Source organism: Strongylocentrotus purpuratus, unplaced genomic scaffold (genome assembly GCF_000002235.5).
Source record: "Strongylocentrotus purpuratus isolate Spur 01 unplaced genomic scaffold, Spur_5.0 spur5_scaffold_15, whole genome shotgun sequence".
Lineage (NCBI taxonomy): Eukaryota > Metazoa > Echinodermata > Echinoidea > Camarodonta > Strongylocentrotidae > Strongylocentrotus > Strongylocentrotus purpuratus.
The window spans coordinates 34,406,395-34,421,377 of NW_022145600.1; the positions used below are offsets into that span (position 1 = coordinate 34,406,395).

Sequence of the window (14,983 nt, forward strand, 5' to 3'; positions counted from 1 at the left end):
GAAAATCAATTTTATGTTGCACTTCATTTACCCCTCCCCACCCCCCCCCCCCCCACCAACGAGACACACTTGAAAGTCCATCTCTATTAATAGTTGTGTAAATGATCAATGTTTTTCCTGGTGAGAAAATGTTTCACAAACACTTGACAATGACCTGTAAAGACCGTAAGGTTTACGGAACTCATTACAATTTTTGGTTGGTCATTGTATGGCACATGCTCTAGCAACAATTTCAACCCTGTTCCTCAAGGTATTACCCTAAATTTGAATTGGAACCCAACCCAAGCTCTGATCGTTTATCCTATAGATATTACCATTACATTTTATTTAAAGCCTGTCTGCACTAGTTTGGCCAGGGGGATTAGACCTCCCTGCAAGATCACTGACAGGTGGTTATCTCATCAAACCAGCTCTAAATTAACATAAGAAAAAGGGGATCATGGGGGACCAACAGGCACCGATTAGGCATTGTTTGCTATATAGAGGGCGCAAGTAGCTATAAGTAGCGCAGTGGGGCTTTAACAAACAGACATGTATTATCAGAAAACCATCTAGTACCGAATGGGTTAACAGGTCTCAGCCGGTCTGTGCAAGGATGAATAACTTGATCTATACAAAACCAATCATTCTGATGAATCCTCAATTAATTTGACGCCATTAGATGTCATTGCATGCCTGTCTTTCCATTACAAGATCCATGACCTGGCCAAGTTCAGATCGGAAGTTTGGCACGAGTACAAAGATTTCAAATGTGAAGCAGAACTTCCACGGTACCCCTCCCCCAATATATAATTTTGATTTCACTGACCACAACTTTTGACGTAACAAGTCACGGAGAGCCCGATCGAGCTCTGTAACTCTAGCCAGCACTGCACACAGAAATGGGTACATGGGGCCACATGTATGCATGAATGTTTATAGTCCAATCCTTTCAGCTCTTTCTTATCATATTTAGAATATGAGGGCACTTAAAGACACTTTTCTATGATAAAAACCTTTCACATTAACAAAAAGACTTTAAATACAAATTACTGTTCATATTTACTAGAACTCAACATTCTCTTTCCTGATGAGGTTACTCCCCCCCCCCCCCTAGTTCTCATTTTACCCCCTTTTGCTGAAAAAATACTACCGTGACTCATGGTTTATTGAAGAATTCCTCTTGCAAAATTGCTGACACAATTTGTGGTAATGGATACTCAAGCTGAGCAAAAAGAGGAAACAATCTAATATTTAAAGAGATCACTAGAATTAAGATGACTTACAACTGACAATCCGAAGGAAAACCTTATTTGGGCTTAGTATCTGGTTGTTTTCCAGAGAATTTCACAGCCTGTATTTTAAAGTTACTTTACTTGTAATAATGAAAAGAGAACTTGCTTGGGTACTTACGGGGGAAACTTGATATACACCCTGTATATTGCTAAATTGAGAGCTTTGTAAAGAAGCTAATACATGTACATTTGTATATTCCCCCAAAATCTGTATAAATGTATCATGACTTGAAAAACATAATTTTGTACAAAGAGGGATTAAATTGTTTAACCAAATATATGTTTTTTATAATTTATTACAAATCATAGAATGACATTTTTGTCATCATAAATTCACTAAAGAAAGGGCTTTAAAATGGCTTTATTTTTGCAAAATATTCTCTCCTAACCACACTAATGGAAATAAACGTAAGTCCATTGACGTTATTTACTAGATGCGTCATTTCCTTAGAGAGAAAGGGAGAGCAGGATAGAACAGGATAGAGAGAAAAGAGTGATAGAGCAGAGGAAAGATTGAGATCAAGAAATAGGAAAATAGAATAAGGAGAGGGAGGAAGAGTGGAGGGGGGGGGGTGAAATTAAAAGAGAGGGAGAGGGAGAGGGAGAGAAAGAGCATGAGAGAGAGGGGAGATCAAGTGACATGAGACAAAGAGAGAGAGAGATAAAGGGGAAGTAGGACAACGGGAAAGAGTGAGAAAGGGAAAAAGAGAGATAGAGAGAGAAAGAGCGAGAGAGAGAGATTGAGAGAGAAAAAGAGAGATGGAGAGAGAGATTGCGAGAGTAGAAAGAGGAGAGAAGGAGATAGAGAAGAGAGACAGAGAAGAGAAAGAGACAGAGAGAGAGGGAAAGAGAGAGAGAGAGAGAGAGATAAAAGAGGGGGAGGCAAATTTGACATGAGGAAGAGTGCTGTTGAACTAGGTCTGTTTACACATATGACGTCAAACTCTCTCACTGCCTACACTTGTCACAGAGCGTTGGCATAATACAGGCTGAAATCGTTTCCTTCCCCCTCAACTGAAGCTTAAAATGGGAACACTTAAATTTTTTTTTTTTTCATTGCACCTGTTATCATTGTAATGCTAGAGTTCTTGTTCCAAAAGTAAGGGGAGCCTTAAATTATTTGTAAAAGTGAAATGATGAACTGCTACTTCGGTAGTTTGAATGTGTTATGTCTAAAATGATTCCTGAAACTAAACCTAAGTATGTTGTTTAATTCCTCTAATATTGTGACAATGAAATTACGTGAATTTCATAATATTCTAACAGCAATTCCATTAACTACAATTTTTTTTTTAATTCAATAATTTCTTGCATTGACCCATCTGATATATATATTTCCTTATTAAATAGAACTACAGAAACCTCCTGTTAATAGTTGCATTATCAAAATCTCCTATCAACCTCTTCTAACAAGTCTTCTTACATCTGGTCTAGTAGTGCCAGGACTTGCTTCTGTTCTATCCCCTCCAGCCATAGCTTGCGTAGCTCGTCCCTTCTGCAGTGGAGGAGTTCCTTGCATGAGAGAAGATCAGTCTTGACGAGTTTGGTCCTCTCCCGTGCGTTCTTGATGCGCCCTGAGATGCTGCTGTATGCCTGGATGGTCTTGGTCAGGGTGTCGTAGTTAACTACAAAAACGAGACGGGGGATAAGGAGGCAGACATTTCCGGTTAATCATCAAGGAGAGTAATATTTTGCTCAAATTTTGAGGAAACATAATTATCATTGAACTAAATACAATTACACAAATGAGGCAATGTGATAATTTATATCATTCAATGTAATGTATGCATAAGCACCTTCATCATGGCAGCTAAACACTCCTTGGAAGCGCATAGAGACATACATGTAGTTATTAACTGTGAATTGTGCTTACAAGAACTGAATAATATTACAACTACAGTCATCTTACGCAATTTATGATGTACATCATTTACAATGAACAAACCTGACTATGGGTGCGCTTATCGTATCTTGCCACTAGATATGTACATATCGAACCCCACTATACAAACGTGATTTGTGGGATGTCGCGTTTATCGTCTCTTCACGATTCAAAATAAAGGCCTTGTCTCTGCGCAGCTGCTTTGCGCCGTTTGACCCGGGAAGCAGACAGTTTCTCGGAGGTCAACTAAACACACATGGCAAAAAATTGGTCAATAAACGCACCCTATGTTGAACATTGGACAATGTGTGTTCGAAGACTAGGAGATGGATGTTTCACAGTTCCTTCCAAGAAAGTTTGATATTACTCATTTACATCATTCTGACTTGCATATTACACTGTTTTACCAAATATTGAAGAAATTGAAGGAAATGGAGACATTGAAGATATAGGCATTTAAAAAAAATATATCAGTCAGCGTTGTTGAATTTTGAAAAAATTGATTGAATTGGATATACTGAAGAACTAGAGGAAAGTACAAGACAAGGTGAGACAGTTTAAAGCCTAGAAATGAAATTTGGATGTACACATTTATTTCTTGCCTCTGTGAGGATAATGATGTAGGATCATGAGTCATATTTGTATAGGTGCATGCCTGACCTACCTATCGTGACTCTGCTGGTTCAAAGACAGTGCTGATCTATGACTGATTGTGACTGTGTTCACGAGGCATCATAGTAGTTTTAGAATTAAAGTTAGTAAAATATTACAGTTTCTAAACAACAAACCTCTAACAACGATGAAGGCTCACACAAGTGTTTGAAGTTATAAACTAAAAGCCGCCGAAACCTCAAAGTTAATTGAGAGGGCACGGATAAAACTTCAAGTGAGAACCCCCCGCTGCTTCATACTTTTTTAATCAACGATGATATCATTCACCGTGGTTTAAAACTTTGAGTAAACTGTTCATTTTTTTTAAACCATTAGTGTGTCAGCATGGCCCTACAAGATAACCTTTAATGTTTAAAACCAAGAGCTGAACTTAGTTTCTGGACTTCTTGTGTGACCCCAGCTAATATTGGCATAGCTGTCTGAAGAGAGGTGCAACACTTTGACACTTTATCTGGGAGTGGTATCCCTTCTCTGCCATAAAACCACATCCTGAGATCTAGTGGCTGATTTCCAAACTGGGGTCACAGTTCTTTTTTTTTTACAGTGTGGCCCTCTGCTCCTTTCTATCTTTATCTTCCCACGTGTCCATCTTTGTCTCTCTCTGTTTCTCTCTCTCTCTCTCTCTCTCTCTCTCTCTCTCTCTCTTGCTCTCTCTCTCCCCCCAATATGTATCTGTAACTAATTTTAAGTGAATATCACATGATAAGCATGTGACATTAATCACTGGATGTATGATGTATTGAAGGTATTGAACTTTCACTTTGTAGCATATGACGAGAGGTTCTTATTTACTATTTGCTAAAGAAAATAATCTTTATTTACGATAGAAATAATAATATCATTATCATCATCATCTCTATTATCACTATTAATTGATCGTGTGGCAGACTAGCCTTGTGCTAAAGAAGTTATTCTATATACATGTACTACTACTGTATGATGTATTGAAGGTATTGAACTTGCACTTAGTAGCATATGAAGAGAGGTTCTTATTTACTATTTGCTAAAGAAAATAATCTTTATTAATGAAAGAAATAATAATATCATTATCATCATCATAATCTCTATTATCACTATTAATTGATCTTGTGGCAGACTAGCCTTGTGCTAAAGAAGTTATTCTATATACTACTACTAATACTACATCATTATCATCATAATTATATTGTCACTCCATGGAGTTATAACTGGAAGATATGGTTTAACTAACAAGCATGCAAATATTGTAACTTCTAATATAACATTCAGTTCAATATCATAACTGGGGCAGGGTCCAACTTATATGGTACCCATGTTGTTTAGATGCTTTGTATGACCTGATGTACATGTACACTGTAGCATACAATTTAATTTCATAGGATAGATCGGATATACATCTACTGCAGAGGAACTGACCCTGGCTGAAAGAGGAAGGAAATAATTCCTGTCTGATAAACCCCAAATCAAATCTGGTCAATTAGAATGGGACAGCTCATCTTCAACTCACTCCCATGTACGTGTACAAGCCAATCCTAGAAAAATAATGTCTTACTTCCGAAAACAATCTTAATCATGAGCCTGTATTTTACTAGAATGTAAAACTTAACAATGGTCTAAGCTCAGTCTTAACTCTAAAGCCAATTTTAAAGGATGAGAGAATAAAGTCTATGTGTTCCCCAAGTAGTCTCTAAGAACTTGACCTAACAGTAGTCTTTTTTCTTGCAATTTGCATAAGTTTCTTGCCATGAAATAGACATCTTGAAAACTTTTCACAAAAGTTTCTAGTTTTACAGTATGGCTTTCACTGTCATTAGATTAGATTGAGGAGGCAGAATGGTTCAGTGAGTAGCGGTAGAGCAGTGGTCTCATAACTGGCAGGTCCTTGGTTTGAAACCAAGTCAAGGCACTCGGTCACTTTGGTAAGGCTTTAGTTTAATCCTCATTACCAAGTCCCACAGAGAGATCTCAAAGCCGTTGGTCCCCTGGTTGCTCACTTACAAGCATATATACATGAACATGTACATCTTAGCAGTCAGGTAAAACGATCATCGATCATCAAACATCAGATCAAGCAATAAACCAGTTATTTAATTTCACTTCCATGAAAACACTGATAAACCTACTGACATATCAATAATCAAGTAAGAACCTAGCTAGCAAGAACATTTTAAACACTGTCTAACTAGCCTATCCTGTTGGAACCTTGAAAACATTTTCAATGCTAACCAGTCCCTTTAAGAGTGATTGTGCATTGAATTTCTTGTAAGGATATCCTCTGGCACGGTTATCTATTTCCTTATAATTCCATTCATAAGTGCTTAACCTTGGCACTCTGAATTCATTATAGCTTAAGCATGATCCCCCCCCCCCCCCAGCTTTTAACAGAGTAAGGGCTTGTGATACAGTTTCTATGCAATGAGAAAGAAATGGACAATAATAAAAAATATGATGATTGTATTTTTGGACTATTCGTTTATAAAGATGAAATTCAATTCAAAATCATGCCAAAGCAAGATGTAGGTGTAGATCATTATTGTGTTAAAAATGCATAGGACACAAATCAAAACATTTGAAGAAAAATATAGAGATATTTGACAGTCAAGATTAAATCCTACGATATGTTGATATGTGAAGTATGCATTAAGGTAGTTTGTAAATACTTTGAAATTTCTTATAGATTCTCTGTTTTATTTCTAGTTACTGATCATAGCTTAGGGATAGTTTACTCTTGGTTCAAAACTCAACGTGCATAAAGACACATACATGTACACCTTATTTAATTATCTGTTTAGAGCCACTTGTTAATACTTATCATACCCATATAATTCATATTACAGGAGTTTATACCTTTCTTGCTCTAATCAGAAAAGTCACAATATCATCCCATGTTTAACCTAAATGTCTCTTTATTCTATAATATATCAATTTCATTATCTTCCTAAAGATTGCGGTGCACTACACAAGAAAGCACAATATAAATGAACAAGTACATGTTGTGTATGTACATGTATTAATCAAATGATTTCTTCTGTCATCTGTCATTGTTTATAATTGATTGCTTGATTGAGAAGACACACTATGAGGTTGCTATCTGGGGAGATATACTGATTAGAATCCCGGCTCAAAGGGTGAATCTCTTAATCTACAGGATGAGGTTTGTGATTAACCCTCCTGTTCAGACTAGCACAATTCATTGTATCACTACACATGATTTGTATATCTAAATGTATCTAGGTAATTTCCATATTTCTAGAATCTCGTATATAGCCGCTTAGCGGAATGCATGATTGAGCATTGTTTCAAAGTAAAAGCTTGACAGAGAATCAGGGTCCAGTTTTAGACTGAACGTTGCATCGTACAAAAATTGTATAACTAGGTGGGGTTTATCGTGAGCAGGCACTGAGGATTGGCCAGCTGTCAGGTCATCTGACCTATTCATAACTAATAATACATGAACTATTAATATAACGTTTCTTTGCACGATGATTTAATCTAGTCTGTATGCCCCTTTTGCTATACATGTACATGTAGATACAATGATTCTATACATATACGAAATTTCTTTACACGAGTTTCATATAATCTGAACAAGCTAATAATCTGCAGGATGAGACTTGTGATTAATCCTGTAGCAACAGGGAAACCAAGCGCTGTTTGTTGTTTTTCTTCTAGGTTCATCGTCATGTCAATGGAAGGTTGCTAGATTGGGTTTCATAACATGGTTTCAATGAGTGACAGAGATTTAGCTTGCTTTCAATGTTCTTCACGTGACAGGAGAAGATCAGTTTATGGAAATCACTGGTTTGTTGTCACTGAAGCACTTTTCTCTGGTTTACAAACGATACCTTTTACTATGACATTGGAACACTCATTGAAGAACTTAAAGGGAACCAAAACCTTCATACTAAGTTACTTTTATTGTAAAGTTTAAAAGATTTAAATAAAATCAGTGAAAATTTGAACAAAATCGGGCAAGGAATAAGGAAGTTAGAGCTTTTTGAAATGACTAGTCACTAGAGGGCGGTATTCAATTTGATGACATCATCTGTGGACAACTCTCCATGCCTTTTGTACAGAAAATTTCACCATTTTTTCGTTTTCTTCGTATTTATTTGTGTTCTTGATCCGACTTCATAACATGTGAAGTAGAATATCATTTTGCATTCTATACCTTGCTTTCAGGGGAGTACATTATCTCAATCACAAGAAAGAGGGACAAACATGAAATTTGATGTACAAAAGGTATGGAGAGTTGTCCAAAGATGATGTCATCAAATTGAATACCGCCCTCTAGTGACTAGTCATTTCAAAAAGCTCTAACTTTCTTATTCCTTGCCCGATTTTGTTCAAAATTTTCACTGATATTTTTCAAATATCTTACACCTTACAATAAAAGTAACTTAGTATGAAGGTTTTGTTTCCCTTTAAGACAAGATGAAATACTCTTGATGCTTTCAAAACTAATCTCCTAAAGCGTGAATATAACAATAAGAGTGAAACACATAAGCATTTTCAATGAAAGAAGGCAGATCTATTCATAAATACAATTATCAGGAAATCTCTCTGTTAACAAGACTGACAGATAATGAGCCCCTAATGTCGAAGTGAAAATGGAAAAAAGACTACGAAGTTGAAAGTTGATAAACTACTTGTGATAAGATTCCATGAAATGAACCCTCTAAACATTCATGTACAAGTGTAACGAGTGTACCAATAAGTAACTTTGCCATCTATATGCCGAGTTTAACATTCTTGTGACCAAAGGATTAAAAGGCACTCAATTTTCGTTGTTAAAGTCTCTCTAAAAAAATCAAAATGCAATACAGCTAGAAATTTCTTTAATGAATTATTTCATGTTATGCCAGGGTTTTGTTATATTGTTCTGTAAAATTGCAACCACCTTCTTATGTTACTTTTTTCAATGGAGAAGTAACGCTTTAATCAAATTCAAAGCTTATTAACTGACTAGTCATCAAGCCCACATTATTTCGCTCATTTTTCTCTTCATATTTCTTACTAAAGAAAATGCCTTCACTACAGAAGTGGTTTCAAGACTCATGTTTTCCATGTTAAAACACCTAGCTAATCTCATGTTCTTATCCACCAACCCTTTCCTCCCGATTTTCACCTGGCAAATCGTCCCGTCCTGAGGAAATTTCTGTACGTCATTAACATAGTACATGACTGAACTGGATCATAACTCCTCTACTGAACATGCATTCAAAAACCCTGCACATCTGAGCATCCTCTTGCCTAGGTAACATTGTTGTCTATCCTAAATCACCATGGCAACAATCATGGATGGAAATGCCAAATTAGTCACAACCAGGAACCTAAAATAACACCGGTTGAAGGTGACTGTTGCACTCTTTTATTTTTACGGTACCGGTAGTCAGGATCTGATAAATCTGTAGTTGATTCTGATGGATGGATGTAACAGCTAAAGGATTTAGACTTTGACAACTTCAAGGGAAAGAACATGAAAGGTGTATTAAGGTGTATTAAGTATATTAATAGCCACATTTAAAAGAAGGGCTTGCAGGATTTTTATGTCAAAATACCTTTTTAAAAGAATTATCCTTTCACATCTCATTAGTGGTTACATCATTTTTTATGATTCATTTACCGTATCTGTTTGTTATTATTTGGTAGCTCCTTTTTTTTTTCTTTCTTTTTTCAACATATTTTCTTGGAGTACCATTAGGAGACAAAATACAATATGAAATAATTTGATTATTGCTGAAGATTAAATTATGGGCCCTTGAGTTAACCTGAAGCCATTCTAAGCACGCATGTGTGATGCAGATCTTACATGTACCTACTGATAAATATTAATAATGGCCAATTATATAGCACTTGTATCCATCACGTAGTGACACTCATGGCGCTTAGACATCATTAAGTGGGTTAAAGCCGAGCCACCTAAGTAACTAACACTCAAGCATATTAGGTAACCATTTACACCTTGGTGGAGAGTAGCAAATGTAGATCAATGTCTTGCCAAAGGATGTTAGTGCAGGGCTGGGACTTGAACCCTGTACCTCGTGATGTACAGTCCAGTGACTTGCACACTAGACCACAGCATCTTTACTATGAAACACTTGTGAGCCTCAAAAAACATGTGAGATTGGATTAGTCCTACAATGGTCCAGAGGGGATCAAAAGCTACTCTTCTTGATCATGGCCTACTGTGAATCAGAGTCACACTAAATACAAAAGTTCATTATATTCTGCAACACATGTATATCTGACAAAGTTGTACCATGAATTTACACATTATTTGGATGCCTTAGAATAGAAAGGAGAGACCAAATTCAAATTCAATCATCAATTCTGCTCTTCCCGTTCTATCTGTTCAATAATGGCAGGGTATCTGTGCTTCTCATTCATAACACCACAACACATGGTATGTCTGCTCTGGTCTGGTCTAGCTAGACAAGTCCAAAAACTAAACATGTCTTATTAAGTATAAAATGATTTCTATCTTAATTGGCAAGCAGATTAAAGAATACAGACATCAGAAAGTTGTCTTTCGTTGTGCTAGGGCTACACCAAGTCTGGAAGGTAGGCCAGGGAAGACAATATGAGCAGGAAACCCACATGTGATAAACCTTTTCCTGTAAACCTATGTAACAAGTTTGTTTGGAGGGTAGACTACAACTGACAGACAAGAAAGACACATCCATGTATCAAGTTTGAAGTGTAGACAAGGAAAGACAGACACAAGGAGGAAACTCATTGGTTGTGATACACCCCCTTGTGATAAACTTGTCAAGTTTCCCCTAAACCCACATCACACATGAGTTTGGGAGGCAAACTATAGATAATACAAGGAACCTATAATACTGGACCCGCACCAAGTTTGAAATGTAGACTAGGTTTGACAGACATAAGAAGGAAACTCTTCAGTTGTGGTAGAACCACATGTAAAAAGCTTGTCAAGTTTCATATAAACCCACATGCAGGTTACAAGTGAGTTTGAAAGGTAGACTACAGAGGAAAGACATAAGAAAGGAAACTCTTGGTTGGGATAGTCCAAACATAGTTCAGAATATAGACTAACAAAGACAGACATTTAAAGTTTGAAATATAGAAGACAGAGGTTAAAGAGAGGAAAGTTTTGTTTGGGATAGTCCAAACATAGTTTAGAACATAGACTATGGATGACAGACATTTAGGCCTGAATTCACAAAGGAGGTTTAAATTTAACCCATGGTTTAACATAAGCGCAAATTGAGGCGAACCTTGCCTTGCAGGCTTGCACTCGTCTATTATTGGACCTCTGACTTGTGTCACGCTTATTTTGCGCTAATTTTAGACCATGGGTTATGTAAATGAGGGTTTAAACCATGCGTTAAATTTAAACCTCCTTTGTGAATTCGGGCCATAAAGGTAGACTGGAGGACAGCCAAGAAGAGGAAACTCTTTGGTTGTGATAGACCCACCTGTGATAAGCTTGTCAAGTTTCCTGTCACACTCCCTGTATGCCTTCTCTAGCCTCGCTTTCTCTACACCCCTCTGCTGCTCATCCTCACTATCATACGGAGGCAAGAAATGGGAAAACAAAAATGATTCATCGTTAAAAATAATTAATGATTGGTGACTTCAATGACATGACCTAAATAATAAATAAACACTTTAATATACATCCTCAACACATGAAATGTATACTGTACACTGTAGAGTACAGCACTGTTTCATGACACGTTGGTGATGGATCAATAATAGCCTTTAATTAACAAAATATACAAGGAGATTTCTCATGTACTGTTTAGAAACACAGGCATAAACTAGTTTTGTGCTCAACTGCTGCTTAATATAAAGTGGAATAACAGATGCAATGAATACTAGTAACAAAGGGACTCATCCCAAGAATCCAAGTTCACCAATTATCTTGCAACAGCCCCCCTGCCTATATATATAATTGCAACAGGTCCACAAATATTGACCTGTCAAGAGAGGCCAGATTTGAGGGCTAAAATAATAGTTCAGTACAAATTCAAAGATTTAACCATTTTTCTTCCAAAATGATCTAGTAAGGATAGGAAACTCCAAATCTTTTGTTTTTATTGGAGCACAGGTCCTGTTATGTACATGTAGATTGCATTGGACCATTAATATTTGACTTAATTCTTTCAGGGATAAATCTCGCAGGCTGAATAAAAATTAGAATAACTACACCACTTTTTTTTCTCCAGCATTTTGAAATAGATTCAAGCATAATTCACTAAAAATGTTAAATAGAATGATCAACTCACCTTGCAGAGAGTGTCCTGATGACAGACATCAACAGCCCAGTTCCTGACTGAAATGGAAAAGAAAGAAAACAAATGTATTTATCAATTAATTATTTAAAGGCATCGTTTAACAATGTTAAATCTGAGATGCACTGCCCTATGTGTTATCAGTGTTTGTGATATGGTGTAATATTGAAGCCCTAAAAAAAAAAATTGCGCTTCAGAATGATGAAGAGGTGCCTCAAAAAAGTAAAAATCTTTGAGTGACTCGTTTTCGCCAATAGACTGTAGTGTTATGAAAACTGTTTGGCAAACGCAAAATTTGGTTTGATTTCAAATCATAAATATCTTGATAATCAGACTTGTGATTGGCTTGTAAAAGTCATGGGGTTCCTGACTGACCTAAAGGTTTATAATCATCATTGCAGCATGAGCTAAATCCAGGATTTTGTTTTAGAATCTGAGACAACGTTACTGGATCCCTTTAAGAGATAAAATGAAACAGAATGCTAAAGTGAGTAGAAATGTAAAGGATGATATAATGAAAAGTCAGCAAAATCAGCATAGTTCATCTATAACATCAGAATCAGAAGAAAAAAAGAGCCAAGACCAAATTTGGTGGACAGAGGCATATATAACAATTTTTTTTTATTTTTTAAAGAGAAGATGGAGCTGATGTCCATAATGTGCAGATTTTTCGTAGCAGTTTGGACATTTGAAAACGGATCTTAGTTGCCCCGTTTATCATTTTATAATAATCAAACATGTAATGTTACCTCATAGATTATTTACTTACACAATTGTATGTTAAATCTATATCCATCGCCTTTCTTTCTCTTGTTTACCTGTCACTATCTCACTGCTAAATATATTTTTTCTCCTGTTTATTTACCAATAAACTTCTTCTCTCCCCCTCTTCTTCCCTCTCCTTTTCCTTCTCTGATTATATCTTTCTTTCCATTTCCTCTCTCCTCTCTAGTTTTTCTTTTCTTTTTACTCTCTTTGTTTCTATATGTTTTCCTTTTTTTTCATTTACTTTACCCAATGTTGTTCTTTTATAATTTTGAATATCCTTCGTCCTCTGTTTCAATATCTTTGATTCTCTTTGTTTTTCTAATGCCAGGTACTGTACTTCATTTGCACCTTCACTCCATTAAAGGTTTAGTATTTTTGTGAACCTATTTTTTTTAAATCATGGAAGTAATCTTATTCTCCTTCTGCCTGTTTTATCTGTTTTTGTTACTTACACAATATGTTTTTATAGTTTCAAGCTAAAATCATCAGTGCCGGTATCTTTTTCATTGTGATTATCACAATTTTACTTTTCAACTGACACATTACATCTATTTATATCTGCAATAAAATACCCAAGTATTAAATGCTAATTTATGTGAATGTACTAACATTCCAAATGTAAACTATGAGCAAATGAAATGGCACACTTATTTCCTTTTCTCAACACAACCCTTCTCTTCCTCTATCTTTTCTCTGCCATCTTCCCAAGCTTGTCCTTTTTCATTTATCCTTTTCTCTCTTTATTTTATAATTCGAGATTTGTTTGATGTTTATTACCAAGTGAAATATGTTAAACAATTACTCTTCATTTCTAACCTCCATTTTTGTTTCTTGTCAATTTTGTTGAATTCATTGGATTCTTTTATATAATAAAATATGAACAATGCAACTACGTAGTCTTTGTATGTATCAATCTTTGGACTGTTGTAATGTTTTTTGGGAACAAATTTTCTTTCAATAAACCCAAATGAGTGAAATCGTGAATGAATGAGTGATAGAGCAGGCAGCAAGAAAGATACAATGTTGTTTGCTTTTGGATAGTCAGAGTAATGATTTAATAGCCTTACCAAACCTTTTAGTCTTGGTTTGGTTTTAACCACCCTCAAGACGGGCCTGTACCCAGAGGACCTGTTTCCTGCTCTCCTACTAGGGGATCCCCCTGGATGGTCAGGAGGGGACGGGGCCTGCCTCTTCTTGGTACTCTCCCGCAATGACGACCACATACTGCTGCTCCCCCCACTGCTCAATATCCCACCGCTGCCACCGCTGCTAACACCACTGCTACCGCTACTCACTCCGCTGCTACTACTGCTACTGCTGCTGCTTACACGGCCGGAGAAATGTCCAGTGAAGCTGGGCTTGCGGAAGAGACCCGAGCTTCCTATACTGGCCGGTCTGCTCTTGGACATGGGCCTGAAGACGCCCGATAAGCGATTCAGCTGTTTGTTCTTGAAACTCTGGCTGCTCCGGTTTGGGGTAGAATCCTCCTCCATTTTGATTCACTTGATGACCGGTTATTTGAAAAGTTAAATCTTACGGTATGGAACACTGCTCCTCTTTGACTCGCTTACAATGGAGCAATTAATGAACTTCAACATGGATTTCCACTCAGATTATAATTTCTCTCTTGGCAACTTCGATCATTGGTGATCATTGATGACTACAGAAATCTATGATATTATCAACATTCATGTACATTTCCAAAATAAATGCACTCTATTAAAGAGTAATGTAAGCAGGGAAGAGACGACTCAGAGCTCTTATGAAATCAAATGATATCCAGATTAATCCATGAACATATATGAACAAGGCTACGGCCCATGATATCCTCTCATAAGTATTACACATTTAATAGTTGACCTAAAGGGTATTCCGGACCAGCAAGTGTTCCAATGCCTACCAGCACATTTACAGGGGGCACCGTAAATTGCCACTAGGAGGTGCCTTGTATTATGAAAGTTGTACAATAAAAAGACCCTAAACAAATTTGATTATGACCGACTCTATACTACTCCACAGCATAATTTCCATCCTGTTGTGTAAACCACATCAACAAAAACAATCAACATGGATAATCCCATTAATTAATCCACTAATCCATTTCATAGGCCGTGGTTTCTCCAAACGTCTGATCCAAAAGGACA

The 14,983-nt window shown here is 36.6% G+C and overlaps 1 protein-coding gene across 2 annotated transcripts in view; it reads right to left on the reverse strand.

The window, feature by feature from the left end:
- Positions 1-14,983, reverse strand: part of LOC762621 (exocyst complex component 4) — a 41,891-nt gene that overhangs the window by 19,314 nt on the left and 7,594 nt on the right. Inside the window, exons 1-4 of one of the 2 annotated variants that reach the window (XM_011662806.2) lie at positions 13,907-14,844; positions 12,066-12,112; positions 11,253-11,341; positions 2,698-2,899 (exon numbers count right to left, since the gene is read on the reverse strand). In XM_011662806.2, coding sequence (XP_011661108.2) covers positions 2,698-2,899; positions 11,253-11,341; positions 12,066-12,112; positions 13,907-14,332 — 764 coding nt within the window. In that variant the 5' untranslated portion in view covers positions 14,333-14,844. Of the gene's footprint in view, positions 1-2,697; positions 2,900-11,252; positions 11,342-12,065; positions 12,113-13,906; positions 14,845-14,983 lie in introns of those variants that run through there. The other variant, XM_030986296.1, reaches the window with a different exon arrangement.